Source organism: Eutrigla gurnardus (genome assembly GCF_963514095.1).
Source record: "Eutrigla gurnardus genome assembly, chromosome: 13".
NCBI lineage: Eukaryota > Metazoa > Chordata > Actinopteri > Perciformes > Triglidae > Eutrigla > Eutrigla gurnardus.
Window position 1 is genome coordinate 25,725,709 of NC_139936.1, and position 19,911 is coordinate 25,745,619.

General features: G+C 46.8%; 1 protein-coding gene across 10 annotated transcripts in view; it reads right to left on the minus strand.

Moving 5' to 3' along the window:
• The window catches only part of fbrsl1 (fibrosin-like 1), a 320,464-nt gene that overhangs the window by 11,531 nt on the left and 289,022 nt on the right, over nt 1–19,911 (minus strand). For 8 of the 10 annotated variants that reach the window (XM_084024105.1, XM_084024101.1, XM_084024104.1 and 5 more), the window contains 3 exons: nt 4,162–4,594; nt 3,266–3,525; nt 1,334–1,584 (listed from right to left, as the gene is read on the minus strand). In XM_084024105.1, coding sequence (XP_083880231.1) covers nt 1,334–1,584; nt 3,266–3,525; nt 4,162–4,594 — 944 coding nt within the window. Of the gene's footprint in view, nt 1–1,333; nt 1,585–1,754; nt 1,916–3,265; nt 3,526–4,161; nt 4,595–19,911 lie in introns of all 10 variants that reach the window. The other 2 variants (XM_084024103.1, XM_084024108.1) reach the window with 2 other exon arrangements.

Below are 19,911 nucleotides of genomic sequence, written 5' to 3' on the forward strand. Positions count from 1 at the left end.
TGTGTGTGTGTACATCACGCGCTACATAATACTAGCATTAGTGAGATGAGGAAAATCGCCTCTTTCATCTTCAAAGAGTAAACTGTGAACTGTATATAATTCCTACAAGTCAGGAATGAACAGCAGAGCAGATAACAAAGACGGCATGTGTGCTGGCCGTCTGAACGTCTCTACACTTATCTGAGACTGTGCCATAAATACCACAGCTTTGATTTCTAATGAACAGGATGGGGGTAATGTTGCAGCGGAGCCTTAATGGGACCACAGGCTCTTAATCAGAGGTCATGACATGATGGATTAGATCTATTAGACTAATGCCAAACCGCTACAAATGGAAGGCCCCGACTGAATCGACTGTCAAGAGATTGCTGTGCATTTAAAATGATGGATGAATAGTCATAAACTTTTTTCCTATAATCTAATCTAAGAGCTGCCAGTGTTTGGATCCCCCCCCCCCGTAGACCTGATGGCAGTCAAGGCACAGAAGCAATTACAAACATTATCAAAACAGCTTTGCAGTGATGTCATCCCCCTCTCACCAAACACATGGCCAGGAACATTCACACAAATATACAGATCACACACACGCACACACACACACACACACACACACACACACACACACACACACACACACACACACACACACACACACACACACACACACATCTGTTTGACAGCGCCTTTGTTGCTCCTTGTGAACAGGCAAATGAAAACATTCATTTAAAACACATCCATATGCAAACATTTCAAGTTCCCCCTTTTTTGATACGTGTCAAAAAACTGAACAGCAGATCTATGTCAACGTTTCTAAAAGGCTTCAGTGGCCTCGATGCAGAGTGATGCCTACTGTGGATGGACAGTTTTAGATTCTACTTCCACAATGAACGAAGAAGTTGCAAAGCATGGAAGTATTTATGTGTTTGGTCGGGTTTGAGAAAACCTGAGCAGCAACTAACATGTATGTGGATGAGCTAGAAGACGTGCTAGTGTGTGTGTGTGTGTGTTAATGGATTTGGCAGCGAGTGGGCCATATCTGCCCAGCATTTGTCCTCGTGAGAGTGGAGCAGATGTGATGCTCCCAGCTTCTCATCAGCCCTCAGACTTTAGCAGTGTGCAGAAATCCAAAAAGCAAAACTCAAACTGAATGGGTATCATATTTTCCGGGAGGGAGGGGTTCCTACAGCTACGGGACATCTTTGGTGAATTTTGGGGTGAAGAGAGAAAAAAAAAAGAAAAAGGAAGGAATTGCTTGAAAAGGAGTTTGGGAGGGGTGACAGCTGGGTGGGAAGTTACGGGAGCTTTGTCTTCGGTTTTCTTTACTTATCCTCACATTTCTGGCTTGGGTACGCACCATGGGGGGTGCGGTGGGCGGGGCGAGGATGGCGGCCGGGGGCAGACTGGCGGGGAAGGGCGTGAAGGTGTGCTGGTGGGTGTGTTGGTGCTGGTGCATGTGCTGGTGTTGGTGAAACTCTGCCCTCAGGAGCGACGCGGGGGCCAGTGGCGAGGCGGGCGGCCCCCGGCCCCGCTCCGAACTCTGAACCAGGAAGCGGTTGTTCAGCTCCTGCCTCAGGAGGTCATGCTCTGTAAGAAAGGAGAGCGAGGGAAACCAAAACAAAACAACAAAAAAAAGAAAGAAAAAAAAAGGGTGGGGGGTGGGTGAGGAGAGGGAAGGGGAGGGACAAGAAAAAAAAAAAGGCACGGGCGCCCAGTCAGTCTTCACAACAAGAGAAGAAGAGAAGAGAAATAGTCACCTGGCATTCTCTGTTTCTCCAGCTCATGCTGTGAGGGTTTTCTACGTGGGGACTCATTGGTGGTGGTAAGAGAGTTGCCTGTGACAATGTGCCAATCAGAATCCCCGAATGAGGCTGGCAATACATGATTGGTTGGTTGAATGATATCAACAGGCTGGTATCTAAAGACAAGAGAGAACCAAGAGTCATCCCAGCAGAAAACGAACACACACTTGCCCTCGATTACAAAGTTAATGCACAACCGGCATATTAATTTATCACATCTATGGGAGACATCATCATCGTCTTGGGGAAATCATATCATCAAATCGTTACCAATCACATGTCGTAGGCGTGGTGCATCAGATTAGATGATGGAAAGCACCGACACTGAGAAGTGCTACAGCACAGATGTGTCCAGCTGTGATGGTTTATAGCATACTGACGTTGCAGCCTCCGAGACGTTGTGACCTCATCACCAAGCCACTAAAGCTTTTAGACAATGAAGTATGATGTTCTCCACCAGTGAAAGGAAGAACAAACATGAAAGAATGCTACTTACAGGATTTTTGTAACTTTTCTTTTGTTAAATCGGATTGATCTGTGCTGCACAAGGCCCTTTCAAGCATATTCAGTTACTTTCTTTTAGTTAGTATCTTTACCGGACAGCATTCCTCATAATTAAAGCCAGAACAATAAAGGAATATTGGGACATTTTTAGGAAAGAGCTTACTGCTTTGCTATGAGCTTCAGTATGTCATGTGCTACATACAGAGCTTCTGAGATTAATGCAACACATTTCATGTATTATTCTCTATGCTCAGGCACTTTGGACCTACATGCATTAAGCAATGACAAATGTATCAAGTTCATCATTAAAGATATAAAAATATAAAGATTTGGATATGCTGTTATGCATATCAAAGAATATATAAGGAGTGGAATGTAATAAATTGACACTTACCAGATCAGCAAATCGTATCAAATCAAGGATCACTTGACTAGTTTAGTTTTGTGATCGACTAATAAATACAGTTAATGTAGCATTCTATGCGTATCTAAATACTTTTTTTCTTATGTATATATTATCAACTCTAGTACAACATAAAACAACTTAACAATATAAGATAGACATTTTAGACACAGCCTGTGCTCAGAGTGTATATATACTGTTGCCCATAAAGTTGGAATACTTTGTTTTTGAACACATATTCCTATTGAAATGATTACATGACATGTCCCAATCACCCAGGTGAACTGAATTCATTCATAACATTTGTTTGGCGCTATAAAAACAAGACATTTGCAAATGATTCCAACTTTATGGGCGACCCTGTAAGTACATTAAACATCATTATTCAAAGATGAAGCTAAATGTTTTATAAAAAGGACACTTCTGCTAAATCAATGTCAATAATTGGTAGAATAAATACTTTGTTATTTTGTGTAAAATATGTTAACTAATGGAAACCAGAAAGCTTTGTGAAGCTGCCGTACTGTTGGAGTGTGTTACCGTGTGAGATGCTGCTTACCTGGGTAGGGGGTGCCGGCGGGGTGCCCAGGCACAACTAAACTGTTGGTCGGTAAGGTCGGTGGTGGCGGCAGTGTGGCTGGGGTTGCAAACATGGCCGGATGGCGATGGGCCGGGCTCCGTAGGGAGGAATAGTGCGAGGTAGAGAGGTTGGCTATGGAGAGAGGTAAGGCGGGGGCGGAGGATGGGAGCCCGCTAACGTGGTGGTGAGGAGATGGAGGCAAGTGCTGTTTGGAAAGACCCAATGGACTGCTCCTGTGACTGAACATTCAACGGGAGACAAAGGGGGGAAAATGACAATTCACTATTTGAATAATAATTTACTAACAAAAATGAACATTTATGAAGTCATGCAGGTTGCAGCCAGAATGTGGCCACGTGTGAGTTCAGCTGCACTGAGATGATGGTTGACACTTTGCTTCACGACATGAGAGTGATGTTGCAATAAAACATCTGACATTTAAATAAAAAAAGGCGAGGGCCGACTTAGAGAGGATATGGTGAAATAGAGAATGTGCTGTATGTTCTGGAGCGTTGCTCAATGAAAAACAGTAAATCTGATGGTTTCAAGTGGTGAAAAATCAATATCCTTATGAAAGCCATCGATATTGTGTAGAATTGTACAGCAAGCTTGTTGCATCAGGCTACATTATACTCATTTGGAAATTGCTACAGTTTGTTTTCTTGCTGTCTTCGCCAGACTTGCAGGAACACATTAACGGAGAGTGATGGTGTCTGCGATGCGACAACTTGATTAGCACACAGCTCCCCTGGATACAGGACTGCTCACTGACATTACTAGACATAACTCTGAGGGGCCGAGGCCTGATGTAACGCAGCATCAGTGTGTGATATGTAGCGCGGGTCCAAGCAGCCCGTGACCATGTGACAACATACCTGATGTCGTGGAGGCTGCTGTACTGCAGCGGGTGATGCACCTGGTGGCTGATTACTGGCCGTGCGTGGTGCTGCGGGGGCGGAAGGATGCGGGGCTCCTGATGCAAGTGTGGGTGGGGAGGGCGAGGGTGGGGCTGGGGGTGGGGATGGGGTGGAGCCCTCAACAGGGGAGGGGTGGGGACAGGGGGTAGAGGGTGCTGCTCCCTCTTGACACTGAGAGGAGGCGGGGTGGGGAGGAAGGACCTAGGGGGCTCTGAGGGGGCTGCCGCTGCAGCGGGGGCGGGAGACCCCGTGGGCGCCGAAGCGGGCGTGGGGCTGGGCACGGGAGGCGTGAAGAGCACCTCGCTGTTGCTCTGCTCCTGGCTGCGCTGGAGCCCTGACACTTTGGCTGAGCTACAGATCTTGGACACGGGACTCTCATCCGTCGGCACACCTGAGAGGACACAAAATAGCAAAATGTAAGCGGATGGTGTGAATCAGGTTTTGGCCATGTCACATGTCGAGGCATTTCAGGAAATAGACAGCGTGTATTCAGAGGATAAACAAGATCAACGATAAGCAGAACACAGCTCTTCCCCCCCTAATAATGCCGTCCCAACGTCTTCTGCCCAAGGTTCCCCTTGTTCCCCGCTCCCTAGGTTCCATTAAGTGTTTAATCAGGCCATTTTCATGCTTGACTATAATCAGATGATCCAATTTCTTCCCGCGATCCAGTCAGTATGAATAAATCACAGCTAATTAAAGTTAAATGTCGGCCCCTATTCAGGGCTTTGCTGAGCACACAATCTGGCATGAAATAATTATGTTTCAATTGTGCTGTGAGGAGAGATCGTGGCCCTTTATCTTGGCCTCTCTGCTACTGCGCCTTTTCTACCCCCCCCCCCCCCCCCCCCCCCCCCCCTCCAGATCTTTCACAGGATTTGGAAAAACCACAGCAGAGGACTCTGAACTCGACCACTTTGTCTTCACCGTTCATCAAAGGTCTTCTCGACAGACAAGAAGCTTTTATAATCAGCATTCCACGAACAACGACTTTCCATACTTAGGCTGTTGCAATTTAATGACTGTAATCATATGCCATTGTAGCGGGGAAAATTCAAGTGGTAGAAAATGCAGCATCTCGACAGCTTTCACACGAAAAAAAATCTCAAAAGCACTTAATGAAAAAGAAAAACAAAATGGGCCGTAAAGAAATTGAGTTGGAGGAGATGGTAACTACAATAGCTAAAACACTACTACTGCTTCTGAACTCTTCAAAGGCGAGAGCGGTGGAATTCGTTTTGAGCACACACGTCACTTGCATAGAAAACCAGGGAATGAAAGTGTGAAGGAACTGATAGAGAAAGATGGAGACGGAGGAGGAGAGCCTGGTGGAGATGAGGCCCTCTAAGCAGCTCTAATCTACAGCTGAGATGCAGCAGTGCTTCAGTCCGAAAGGCTTACTAGTGCCTCAATTAAAAACGCTCTACGGGCACTCTCGACGGTAACAAAAAAAAGAGAAGAGCCGGGAGCTGCCGACAAGCCAGTGAGAACTCGACATGCAGCCCACTAATGGAATATCCAGTCCCTATTAACAGCCTGCTTAATCTTTCAAGGATCCTAACACCCATAAAAGGACCAATAAAAAGGCAGGGTAGAGCTTTTATTTTTTATTTGTTGAGCACCTCCTCCTTTGCTCCTTGCATTTTATGGGAGAACCGGGGCCGACTAAGGTGTCACGATTTTCAAATGAATTCTGGGGTTCAGGCGTATATAGACCTGCAGATTTATAGGGGTCTGGGATTTGGATTAATCTGTCAGTGAGAGAGAGAGAGAGAGAGAGAGAGAGAGAGAGAGACTGAAGGCACAGACAACGGGCGATGAAGCAAATATCCAGTCAAAATGTCGCCGTTGGGTGATGTTGCCGTGGCAACCTGTTCTTCCAGACACAATGCGAGGCGAGTGATACTGAAGGAAGTCTCCCTACGACCACTAGGAGACAGAGAAGGGGTTTCTAATACTAATGCTGGGAAGCCAGGGCCACAGCCAGCGCTGGGTTATCTTAATGATGATTCTAATGGGCTCTAATGGAGGCAGGGAGGTATCAGCCCAGACCAACCCAACCCTCGTTAAAATCCCTCTGCAAGCTAAGACACACACACATGCACAAATGCACAACAGAAGACACACGGAAAAAGTTTTCAGTGTGGGCATACTACACAAACACTAGAGCCCCAACGTCTTCATTTCACTGAAAGGCTCCACAAAGCCAGATAAGACACTTATTGGAGATATCATTCCAGTTACTTTGTTTCAGTAATCAAACAGATTCTTTGCTGTTATTTAAGTATGAATGCAGAGTTATAGTGTGTTGGGCCTTTAAAGTGCAGCTCCAGCTTCTTGAGCAGCAAACAGGCTGTCAAGAATAGTGATAGTGGTAGAAAACACTTACTCTTCCAGAATAGATCTTACCGTTTTGTTTCAGCTGCAGCCGTTTTGAGTGTAGACGAATACGCATCGTTAACGCGATGACAGAAATGCCTCTCTGACACATGTCACCTCAGCGCTACATGCAGCAAAACCACTGTTTCTCAACAAACACTGTCCCCTTTGCCGGGAAACCGCACAACTGTCAACCGGAGTCTCATGCGTACCAACAAACTGCCAAACTCGGCATTTGTTTTCTTCTTCCTTCCCTCGGGACATGGAAAACATTCCCCTTCCCTCCAATCACACACTGAGGAAATCAGTAGGCAAGCCACAGGCCGTCGTGTGAAGCAAATGCCATACGAGAGTCTGTACAGCAAGAAAACAAACGTGTTGTCCTGAAGCCTTGTCCGCAAACCTGAGCAGATGGTATGAGTGAGTCAGGCAGGTTGGAGGGCAGCCCGGTGGTGGGGGGTGGTCCCCCCCCATCCCCACTCTCCCGTTGGCTGGGTTGGTGCACCGGGGGGACCAGGGACATTCCCTCGGGGGTGTTGGCAGGTCTGCACACCAGATGACATCTCATCCCAGTATTGATCTTTTTATAGTTGTTCCCGTGGCCCTGCTGACTCAGGGGAATTGGGCCTTGCCCTGTGCACACGTGCCTGGGTTTGCAGTGATATAGGGCTGGGGTTGTCTGGAGAAAGGCGGGACACAGGGGCTGAGGGAGCAGACGGACAACGGCCCACTGGGAATCGCTGGTCATGACTGATGTGTCCAGCAGGGAATCTGGGGTGAGCACAGCGTCGCTACGCAGCTGCTCCTGCCTCCACTATCCTTCACTCGTGACCCTGTTTGTCCCCGTGGAACATCTGGAGAACTGCACCGATTTGGTCCGTTGTGGTCTTTATGCAGCCAGATGGCCCAGCGCTGAATGGCCTCGTACCGGTCTGGACTAGGGTGGGCCGAGTGTCATCATCCAAGAGACTTCGGCGGAGGATAACTCCTCCTGTGACCAGGATATCCCTCTAAGGCATGCTCTACTGACACATGTCATGTTGAGAACACAACGTAGGAACCAGGAAGGACAGCGCGGCACACATTTTTACTCTCAAGTGCTTTGAGTAGCAGAGCTGTAGCCTTTAAAAAGCCTTCTCTTTGAGGCGCTTTTTTCACACCACTTTATTTCAAACGCACACCTGGCTACCGACGAATGGACCTCAACAACCTCACGAATGAGACGAGGGCCCTAGAGAAGACTCACATTCGGCCTCTGACTAAAACCCTCATCAAACTTATGCTGTGAATGCAAATAAGTGCGTTCCATAAAATACCTGCTCACTGTGGCCGTGGTGCCAGCATATACAACAGCCAGGGAGACAGAACCTGTATGCAAAAAAAGCCTTTTCAGATTAGATACGAGGGTATGCAAATTCCCGCTGTGACAAGGGGGGGTCGGGGGCTAAGAGGAGCTTAAGGCCACTGGGTGTTCTCATTTACAAGGCAAACACTGCGGTTCACTCCCTTCATGGCTTTGCAAAAGGCATAAACAGTCATGGCGCTGATAAAAAAGGGACATGAACAGACAGATATTTAAATAAAGCGGCATATCTGCTGGGAGACGTTGAGGATGCAGAAGGTATGTGAGAATGCACACTGACTTGATCCGTCTCCCGCTGGCTCTGGTTGACAGAATATTCCTCCGCTCTTGACGGTTGAGCTCACAATGATTTGGTTTTTTGTACCTCTCTAGACAAGCAATCTTCACAGAGCCAAGGCTTAGCTCACGACTGAGTGACTGTGGAAGATGGCTATAACAGATACTGGCAGAAGGCAGGAAACCACAGTCTTGCCAATCAACACTTCATTGCTGTGAGGTATTCTGTCATAAAAAAAGAAGGTGGGGTGATTTCAGCAAAAATTATTTTGTACGAGAGGAACAGAAGGGCTGAGCAGCGTTGAATCATTGTGCTAATAATAAAATCATAGGAGAAATTTGCAAAGGCTTGCTTTTCCCTCGCACTATTTAATCTGCCTCGAGCATCTCCAACTGGTAACGAAGGGAGCCAAGGCGACGTTTTTGCAAATCACTCAAGAGACGTTAATGGGGGAGTGGACAAGGAAAAAAATCTGGCCAAGATAGCTGAAGAGCGAGGGGACAGCTGGCACGTTTCAATTATTCCTCTCCGTCTCTTCTCCCCAGCTGACAAAAGGAGAGGACGGCAGCAGAATGGGGACGGGTGTTAAGCTGTGACACGTTTACAGTCAAAGCCCAGGCATAAATTGAGAACCTAATGTTCATTTGAGATAGCTGGCAGCCTCAAGCGGCGGGATGAATCAGTTATTCCTGCACACATATCGGATCCCAATTCAAACACCGGCCATATGGTGCAGGACACATATGCCATTCACCTCTCATTGCAGACATGGGAGGCAAATGACGTAGAGCTCGTTTCCAAATTGAAGGGGAAAGAGAGAGAGAGAGAGAGAGAGAGAGCTCTGAATGTTGACTGTGTCATATACAATCCAGTGGTGCTCCAAAAGCAACGTTACACCAACATTAACTCATAAATTATTAACTTATAAATGTGCAGCGGAGAAGCCAAACTCCTCCACGCTCACCCTGCTCCTCCACCCGACTCTCCGCCGGGGCCCCTCCCCCTGCAGGGCGTGTTGGAGCAGAGCTCGTGTGTTCAGTGACCGCCATCAGTCTCAGCTTCTCATGAACACAGCCGGGTCGTCTGAGGTCAGTGCCACTGGGCCTTTCCTAAATAAAAAGGGTGGACATCTTGGAACTTTCAACAGGAAAAGCTCACGTCTAATGGCTCCTCTGACACGGCCCACCCTGCCAGCCAGGAATTTGACCCCTTTCACTGTCACTGACCCATCACCGCCACTGGTGACCGTTAGCACCCTGAGGGCTGCCGCGAACAGACAGCCAACAGGCAGGGATGGGGAGGGGGGGTGATCTGAACTTTCATTTCTAAAGAGAGGGGGAGCCTTCAGGAGTTATTTGTGAAACGCTGCAAGCAGTGGCCTTATCGTTTTGTTAATTAGCATGACACGCCTGCCTGATGGACTCGAACGCCGCAGCGGCAGCTGTCTCAATCGATTACGGCGGTGGACGTGGCACTGCAATTAGCGAGGTGACTGGAGACAACGGCTGCCACTTCTAATAAAGGACTTAACTCCTGCTTCCCACACCAGGACGCAGCGGTGGGAGGACAGTGGCAGCCTCCCTGTGTCTCCCGTACCTTCAAGACCTTCTCAGAGGCATCCGTGTGCCGCCGTGGATTGTGTTTCTGGAGCGGCGTGTCAGCTTTACTTAAGCTTGCACAACGCCCGAACAGTATCACTTTGGTGCCCCACAGGAAGGCATCCTCACTTAACCCCCCAAAAGAGGCCACGATCCACAGAGAATGGAAGGAAAGAAAGAGAACCGAAGAAAGAAAGAGGAGACTTTTGGCAGGATGCTTCAGGTCCAAGCAGAAATGTGTGTGTGTGTGTGTGTGTGTGTGTGTGTGTGTGTGTGTGTGTGAGTGCTCAGCAATGTAAACAGAAGCAACGCTTTCCAGCCCCATTTCATGTATGAGCATGCATGAAGCCCACATGCCTCTAAGTGGATATAATATCATCTTTCAGTGGCGTACTGATTACTTCTCAATGGAAGGGAAATGGCTGGGTGAAAATCCTTCAACAAATCCTAAGTGGCATGACAGTGGTGGGTTGAAAGAGCCGGCATGTTTTTCTTTTCCTCCTCCATCTCCATTTTCACTCCCCCCACTCAGAAAGCAAAGCGACAATTGGAAGGTGACAGATCCTAACGGTTCTCCATACCTCGTCCAGCGTTTTGACGTATGCAGCCATTACAAATCCCGGTGCCATGAAAGGGGACCAACAACCGTCTTTGCCAACACATTGTATTTCTTCGAGTTTCCACAGTTTGTCATGTTCAGGCTAAGACGCCTGCCGAGCTACTCACCTGCATCATGCCGATACAGCAGCCATTTTCATTATGTCAAATAAAACCCTCCGACAGCCAAGAATGTGGAGGCAGTGAGCTTTCCCAAGTGGTGGCAGTCTATAGAAACAAATATCTCTTTATCAACAAGTGCAAGAGATCCACGTCATCAATCAACCGCCGCACTTCTTCTTCTTGTCATGTTTACATGTTGAAGCTTCCTGTTCTTACAGGCCAGGAGTGCTGATCAAGGCTCGGCTTCTCAGTCTTTCAAGAGATTACATTACAGCATGCCACAGGAATGACACTGCATCGAGTACAAATAATAAAATACTACATATACAGCTAGAATCTAAGCAACAATTATCGTTGTTGACAATATTTACTTATTTTAATTTATTTTCCGTCAAATATCCAAAAATGGTGAAAAATGCCCCGTGAAAATTTCCCAGAGCCCAAGATTCCATCTTTAAGTGCATAACCCGAAGATATTCAATTAACAACGAAATAAATCAGCAGATCCTCACATCTGAGGAGCTAAACCTAAATGAATATAAATATATAAATATCGTATACTATCAATGAACGCTGATCAAAAACATGGTTTGACTGGTAAACAGCAAGACTCTACTTTGAATGTACTATATTATATAACGTGTCGCAAATTGTAGAGTATCTCTAAATGATCTAGAGTGTCGGTGAAATTTCCCCCACAGGGAGCGTGGATGCAAAAGGGTAAGATCTTAGAGGACTATTTGTCCACAGATAGCACCCCAGTGTGCACTAAAGTGCTTGGGCTTAAGTTTCACATATCTGTGGGCCATCAAGGAAACACAGTCTGGTATAGACACACAGATGTAATCAATGCCTCTTCTATAGGAGGATCCTGCTGCTGAGCGGCTCCTGGGGTGCTGCTGGGTAATTAGGCTTACAGATGGAGACCCAGCAGCTGTTGACTAGACTAGAGCTGCCTTTTTTATAATGGCAACACGCCAAAAGAGCTGCGTTTCCTCCGAGCTGCAAGCCTGCGCTACCGGAAAGTAGACTTCTTGCACAAGTTTTGACATTTTTTTTACATGTCAAGGCTGACGACACACTTACGGGGATGGCGATGTTTGAAATTGCTCTCATAAGGAGCTTAACACACACAAACACCCCCCCCCCCCCCAGTAAAAGAGTGACAACTGCAGGGTGTATCAGGTTCAACACAATTTGCTGTCCGACCTTGCAGCCTATTCATCATTCTTGATTAGAGAGAGAGAGAGAGAGCACCACCGAGAGAGGGATAAAGTGACCCAGACAGGAGGAGGAAGAGGGAGAGAGAGGTTAGTTAATAAGGCAAAGGGGGGGGGGGGGGGGGGGGCAGAGGGCAGGCAGTTGTGTCAGTTTAACTAATGGAAACAAGGCCTGGATCCTGACCTGTGGGGCTGCTGCTCACCTAAACCTAAGACACGATATGAAAATATCATATCACCTTTATACTGGACAAAATCATTGTGATTATGTTATCCCAAAAAAGATCAAAATATGCTTCAAACTCTTAAACATTCTGGTATCACTTTACAAATATATATATATTTTTCATGAACAACAATCAATATACATGTTGATGCTGATAATGAAAATTCACCATAATGAAAACTTGCCATGATTAACTTATTGTGAGTGTTTTTAATCCTGATTAAATCCGGGCATGGTCCCATCCCCAGTGCCACATTCAGGCAGAGGAAGGAGAATCTGGGTCTGACCTCCTCGAGCCATAGTGGACAAGGAACATTAACAACAGCCTGCACGTTTTCAGGGCTGCTCTGAGCTGCCTGCGTTTCACTGAGTGAAGAATTGATTTGTTTGGAGTGTGAAGGTGGCGTGTCAGTTTGGGGAAATGTGCGAATGTGAGTATATCTGTGTAGAAGGGGGAGGGATGCACGGTGAAACGGGAGCGAAATTGGACTCAGAAACGAGCCAAATCACTTGCGAGATGAAACAGACCACACCAGGAAAAAAAGAAAAAAAACAACACAAGGCCCCAGAAAAGTGTTGAGCAAGTCAGACTGGCACAGAAGCAGGAAGAAAAAAAACAGAAAGAAAACAAACACACTTCTTTCTGCTCGACATATTTCATACTGTAGATGACAAAACAACACTGAGAGAGTTAGAGGAATCAAAATCAAAGCGCCGAGTGTGTCTGACTGTTTCATGAATCCGTGTCGAAGTGGAGGCTCCACACCATATCAAACCCTGTAAATTCTTCTGAAAGCCCTCCTCTCTCCCTTCGGCAGCCAGCGCCGGGATTATTGTGTGCAGCTAAAAAGGTAAGTGCTGGGAGTGTCACACTTTAGAGTGTGTTTTAAGCACCATAAAGTATCAAGACCCAGATGGCTCATCCTCCCTGAAATACATGTCCACTTTACCTCGGCTCCAGTGGCACCTGCTACCCGGATTAGGTCAGCGCTACGCCGAGCCGGCACACTAATACAGTGTGCTGCAGCTGATAAGGAACCCGGGGCACTTCGGCACTTGCCCTGCACTTAACAGATGATGGGTCAATACATGTATCATTAGGGATAGCGATAGCCATATACGGATATTTTCCACAAACACAGGGGGGCATGGTTTTTGATTTGCTTCAGCAGATGTGGTCTTTTGAGGAAATCAGTGCTGATATATTTGGATCGAGCCTGAAGATGACTGCTTTTGGTTACGCCACCAAATGTTTTCAAAAATGACATCTTCGTTTCAATAAAGTGTCCAACTAAATATGTATTTTATAGACATTTGGAACAATAAAACTGAGCCCATTCTAAGTAGCAATAATGTTTGCTACAAAAAGAAACTTCAAACAAAGAGTACATTCCTGATGAGTGCAATAATCAAACTAGTAAATATTTTACAGAGGGCAAAAACAAAATGGCACTATCAGCAAGCCCATATATCAGTCTAACCCGGTCCATCCTGCTGATAGTGCTCTGTAAACACGTCTGCATGGGTCATGTGGCGTTGAGGCCATTTCTCTCGTTCCTGCCTGAAGCAAACAGCCATGAAATCCCAGTCCTGCTGCTCAGCCTTCAACGCAGCAGCACTAACCCCACAGCCAGGGAGGTTGGAGCCCACGCTCTGCTGAATGGCGTAGTGCAGCCAGTCAGAGGCCATTAGGGGCCCCGCCACCAGGGCCCAGCGCAGGGAATTCACCGGGAGCCAAAAACAACAGCCAAACAGATGACCGCTTGAATATTGGAGGAGACCACACTGTGCATGTTCTTTTTTTTTAACCTTCCCTGAAATGGCCAAAAACGCAGGCCCTTGTGTCTCAGCAAATGACCGCCTGTGTGTTAACAAACACTAGAACGATTAATGGCCCTCGCAAAACCAGTGAAATCCAGAAGCAAACAGCGAGCCCTCACTCAGCAGCATGCGTCGGGTTACTGCTGTTACCGTGTGTTGAGTTCAGGGCTAATAGCTGGGCTCCATCACAAACCTCTCCAAACCCACCTCTCTGTCAAACATACATACCAGTCCAAGCCTGCAGCGCTGCACTCCAGACGGAGTGGCGGTGATAAGCCACTGACAGAAACATGGATGCTAATATGCTGCCACTGGAAAAGGTATGGAGCTCAGAAATACTGAACAAACAACGACAAGGACCACCCATCTGGAAATACTTGGAAAATACTTTATATGGCAGGCTGATCTTCCTGTTTGATTTAGCATCTTGTTTCCAGGGTTCATCTCCCATCTCCCCCACAATCCTCTCTGGCACATTCTTCCAATGCATGGTTGTCCTTGTCCGTCATGGAATCTGAAGCATTTTACATCCGCTCTGCTCCTGGCGATGCTTTTCCCATCTTTACAAGCCTGTGTGAACCGCTTCCCAAAATGTCCCAATCCATTACAAGCATGTTTGTAATATCCATCTAGGCTGACGACTGTCCCCCTGCCAACGATTGTACATTATCCCAGCGTCGTGTTTGGCCACAATCGCCGACCATCTGGCTTCTTCAATGAGCGTTACAGCCTCATCTGCAAACAACATTGGCTCCGAAGCGCTCAACACAGATGAGCTTAAAAGGCACATAGTGCGTAACTGGGATCTTCAAACAAATGCAGGGCGGAGAAAAAAAATCCAGTCTCGCTGGCAGGAAGACCGGGAGCTTGGAATATAGGATTAAAAACAAGAAAACCTGCGAGTGATCACAGGCGACACGCTTTACGTCTCGGGCCTGACAGTTGTGATAAGACACTGGTCATGTATTCTTCCAAGTAAACAATGAGGATGCCTTTCACACTGCAGCTGGCTGCGTCTCCATTGAAGGAGGAGAAGGAGGAGGATTAAGATTAGACAGAAGATGTGATGAGAGCTACTGCTCTCCAGAGTTATCCTTTCCAAATTCTTCCCCTTTTATTCTCTAAAAAAAACAGAGAGCCTGCATCCATTTTAGCCAGGAGTCAACCTGCGTTTCACAAGTTGGTCAGCGAGCAGCAGGGAGTGCAGCTTATCTGCTAAAAAGCCTTTCCTAATACTGTTTTCACACCGAACACAAAGTGAATATTTGCATATATTGCATAAAGCCGATGGACTTTTGCTGACGCAAATGCAGCGAAGATGTAAAATTTGCATAATGTGTCCATCTGTGGTCGCCCAGAGCTCTATGATAGTAGCTCATATTAATACTGAGACCAGACCAGACTAGACTATGTGGAGAAACCTGTCTATGGTACAAACCAGGTCGCTGTCCTTTTCGTGCTGAGGTGACGTAATTTTAGGTGTTGACGGAGAAGGTACAATGTTAGCATAGCCAAGCCATCAAGTCAAACTCCATTCAAAAAATAAGCATTTTAAAAGTTGTTTGCTTGACGTCTTGCAGACAGTACTAACAAAGCATGACTTCAGACTTTTAACACATTGTCATCATTATGTAGTTATTTCAGCATTCCATGTATCCGTTTATTACAATTAAATCCCAGCTAAATTTAATTTGGGTTCATCCTTCTGTAGTAAACCAGTCGATGTGTCTTGCTAGATACGGTAAATACAGGTCTGTGAAATGAACCGAGCACCTCTGGATGATGTCATGAAAGCAGACAGGACTGTGTTTGGTTTCCTGGCTCCCTATGCACAGCTAAGACCTGGATTTATAGCGTAGCGGCCGGTGAACCAGACCACAGCAAGGTGGGGCTCAGCACGCAGCTTTGCTGTCAATGGGATTACTTTGCTATACATAGTCATTTATTGAATGATCTTTCCTCTGCAATGCTTTTATGAATAAGATCAGCCAAAACTCATCATAGCTTAACGTTTGGTCTCGATGACAGCGGGGCTGTAACCTGATTTCAACATTGAGAATGCCTCCTCCCTGTTGGTGGCTGCACCGACAGAAACATCAGCTGAATTGTCAGCTCCGGGTCAAAGACGCAGTAAAAATAATTCACATTCACTTTTATTTTCTGGCACGGCATGTGACGCTGCTGATGCCGTGGGTAGGTGAGGGGGAACTGAGTACATGGGAAGTCTAGGATGGTAGTAGGCTGGCACTTTATCAATTAACCTGGAGTGAAGAAACAGCAGGGAAAAGCCTCAGGGGACCACTGGCCTCCGTTGTGTACGAGAGATGGCTTTGAGGTGATTCAACACATCCCTTTGACTTGATCTTATACTGTGAATCCCTCTGTGCCCAACCTGTTCCTAAGACAGGAAGCACAGCTCTGACATGGCATTACACACGCATGGTGTTGAGTGAAAGCAGTCAGAATGCTGGTCATGCCCCTGACAACGTATCCTTAAACTGGCCTTAAGTGATTCTGTAATTGCTCCCTCTCCGCATCTAAAGCTGAATCCATATTCTGTCAATGAACACAGAGACCTACAATGGAGCCTAATCACAGAGCCATCAGTGTGACTCCCATTTGCTGTCACGATAGCTGATCACCACCCGTGGGCTTGCTGACACGGATGACAGGCACTGATGGGACAGAGTGACAGGCTTCAGGCATCCTGACGTGCATGGATAACACAGACAAGAGGGAGAAATACATCGACTATCTGGCAGAGTTTCTGTTTCACGATCAAAGCTCAACCAGCAGTGACCCAATACGCTTAACAGGGGCTAAGTTAATATTTCATGCACACTGGGCTCTCTGCACTGAGCCGCCACTTTCTAATGGACATAATAGTGCTCTGCAGAGTGCACGCAGGCATAGCATCACATATCAGCACAGATTTTTACAAGCCAGTTAATTGCCGTGCATAGAAAATGCCTTTGAAAACAGGCAGCTTGTAAGAGCCGCTGCAGTTTGACATCCCTTCCTCAGTCGTCCAAAAACCAAAGGATTCCCTTCAGTCAGCTTTCAAGGTGCCAGGCCATATAAGGATTGTGGGTAATGTGGCTCGGTTCCTTTGACTGCCTGCCACTCTAGGCTACATAAATAGTACATGAGGACGTAATCGTAATTTAAAACGTCATAAATATTGAAGAAGAATTAAAATAATTTATGGAACACAGCGGTGTAAATGGATGTGTGTGAGTGTACGTGTGTGGGAGTGTTTTGTCTCCTTTCACTCCTCTTTTGCGGCGCACGCTGAAACGATGGGCAGCGGCGGTGCAAGCTGGGAATTCTGTAATTGCTTTTTCTGTCCCTGAAGCAGGCCTCCTGCTTTAAATCAAAAAAGGCAATCTCTGTCAGTAATGGCTCAATTAATAATTAAACACGTGTCTTATCTCCGCCGAGCTCCCCCTATTTATTTTCATCTCTCTGACAGGGATGGCTGCACAAACAGCATTAGCACTATCAATAAAGGGAGCATTAATATCAGCCCCTTTCTCCAAAGACAAATCACCCAGCTCATAAACTGTCCTGTGTCTGTGAACAGTAATAACCCAGAGATTAATAAAGAAACAAGTCATATTCTTTGGTTTCCTCCAATTTCTCCCAAGTATTTTCTCCCCCTGAACTGGGAGTGGTAGCTAACCCATCAGCCTTCTGTGTGCTGCTACTAGTTCGTAGCATTTTAATATTGAAAATTAAATCAGGGGAAGAGGGATTGTGAGTACCCAAACCCCAAAACATCAGAGCTTGACCATAAGTGTAATGTCAATACAGGAACATTGGTCTTCATGATAAAGAAAGCATGCTCGGCAAGCTGCGTGGACTTTTGTCAAACAAATCCCAGTAGGTGAGCTTCCCCAGGCGTAGATTCCTGGTGGTGCCTGCTTTCCATTCCAGTGTTTGCTAATCTGGCTGAGGGAAGCCTCTGTGTGTTTTTTCCAACAACATGTCTGCCCTCCAGCCAGCCAGCCAGACACACTCTCCCTCTACCTCCACTCAATCCTGACTCAACGGCGGCGAAAAGCTGATTAGTTGGTCAGAGGGTCAACTTCCATTCATTATTTAATGGGTGAGAGGCTGCAAACAGTCAAGCCGGCTGCCGGGGTTAGTGATACATTACACTGACCTGGCCAGAGGAGAGCTGCCCGGCCGAATACAAACATGCTCTCTCATCTACTTCACTATGGCTGAGATGCCCTCAATCCCCTCTGCCCCTGACCTTGCCGCTCCCTGTCCAATCCCTGTCCTTTCCTCCCTTCTCCGGCATTCAGCATCCAGCAGGTGGGACTGTGTTTCATTTTCCCGTAAGCTTTCTCTGCAGGAGCGGGGCCTGTAGCGGTGGCTGGCCCAGGTAACAGAAGAAGAGAAGGCCATAGCTCTTTTATTGACATGCAGCAAACAGCAGTGGCGGAACAAAGGCCACTCAGCACCTATTGAGGGAGCTGGCCTGCAGACAGGGTGGTTGATTAGCGATTCGACACGGGGACCCTGGACTGTGTAGCACATAATGAGAGCTTAGGGAGCGAGCCATGAGCCGATGGGGGAAGGCGGTACGGTGGAGGCGGGCTGAGGATAGGAGAGGGGAGAGGCGTGGTTCTACCATAAGGAATTGATTTCCTACAATGGAAGATTGATATATGAGCAAAAAAGGCTCCAAAGAAGAAAAAAGAAAAAAGAAAAAACAAGGGTACGGGCAGAGCCGAAATCCTTAAGCTACCGCATCGGTAATGTGTTTATATATAAACAGTTAGAGGATAAGCCCTAAATCCACTGCCAAGCTAAATGGTTTATACATCTTTTTTGTTTGTTTACTTCTGTGTCAATTAAGCAAATTGGTCCAACATCCCTGACGAGCAAGAGATCTAAAGTGAGTGGATTTTGCATTCATGTCCGAAAGCTTTGCTCTGTCCCCGAACACCACGCTAACCTCGTCTTCACCTTTCATGTGGCCTCAGAGAGATGTTAACAGAGTCAGATGTGCACGATGGCAGCAGTGTGTGTGCTTTTTTTCTTCTTCTTCGTCTGCATGCTCTCCCCTTCCTTTGTTCCTCTGGTCTAATCCAGTATGTGTGGGCCGGTAAGTTTAATGGAAACAATTTATTAAGTCCGGCTTAAAATGCCATCTGCAGCTAAGCCTCCCAAAGCCGCTAAGCTCCTGGTTTCGCCCCGGAGCTTGCTGTGTTCACGCTTACTGTAATGCTCTGTTTAAAATGAGCACAACGGGTCAAAATTAATCAGGATTACAAGGGCACAAATCCACTTCAAAAATGGGTTTCGCACCAATCTTTCTCCCGCTATCCCAAGATGCCCCACGTTTTGTCTGGTGGACCGTGCAGCGTACAGGTTCACCCTCGCACCATGGCAAGTAGCGTCTAGCAACGCAGAGAAGACCAGCAACATTTAACACAGTCGCTGCAGATTCCAAAGATGTCCTCAGATATTCTGAGCGGTTGACGGCTAGGCGGTAACTCTCCGCCACTTCCATCAGCGCAGCGTTGTGAAATGTTACAAGAAGGGGCCTGCCAGGGAAGTGTTTATCTGTGCTCTGTGGAGGTGCTCAGCGGCTACATTTAGCTTCTCATTCGCCTCCGAGCGAAGTGACAACGGTCCACTCTGACCTGCGATTCAATAAGAGGAGCTCAAGTCTTCACAGCACTTTTACTTAAACATGCCATCCTCCAGGAAATCGATACTTTGCAGGAGGCTTAAGAAAGGAAAATGAACAAAAACCAATAGCTGTTAGATAATGCTCGCCCTTCGCTGTACCTTCCTACCTCCAAACCACCAACACAGACAGACGTGTGCTAGCATTCGGGTAGCAACATCCAGTGGTGTGGTGGTAGTTGATGAGGTGGGTGTACTGCTAGGTAGATGGGTAGGTTACAGAGGAGGAAGTGGGTATACTCTCCCATATATTCCAATGGCTTTCTGGCTGATAGGTGGGTATACTGTACACTAGGGGTGTAACGGTACACAAAAATCTCGGTTCGGTACATACCTCGGTTTTGAGGTCACGGTTCGGTTCATTTTCGGTACAGTAAGAAAACAAAATGCAAAATATAAAT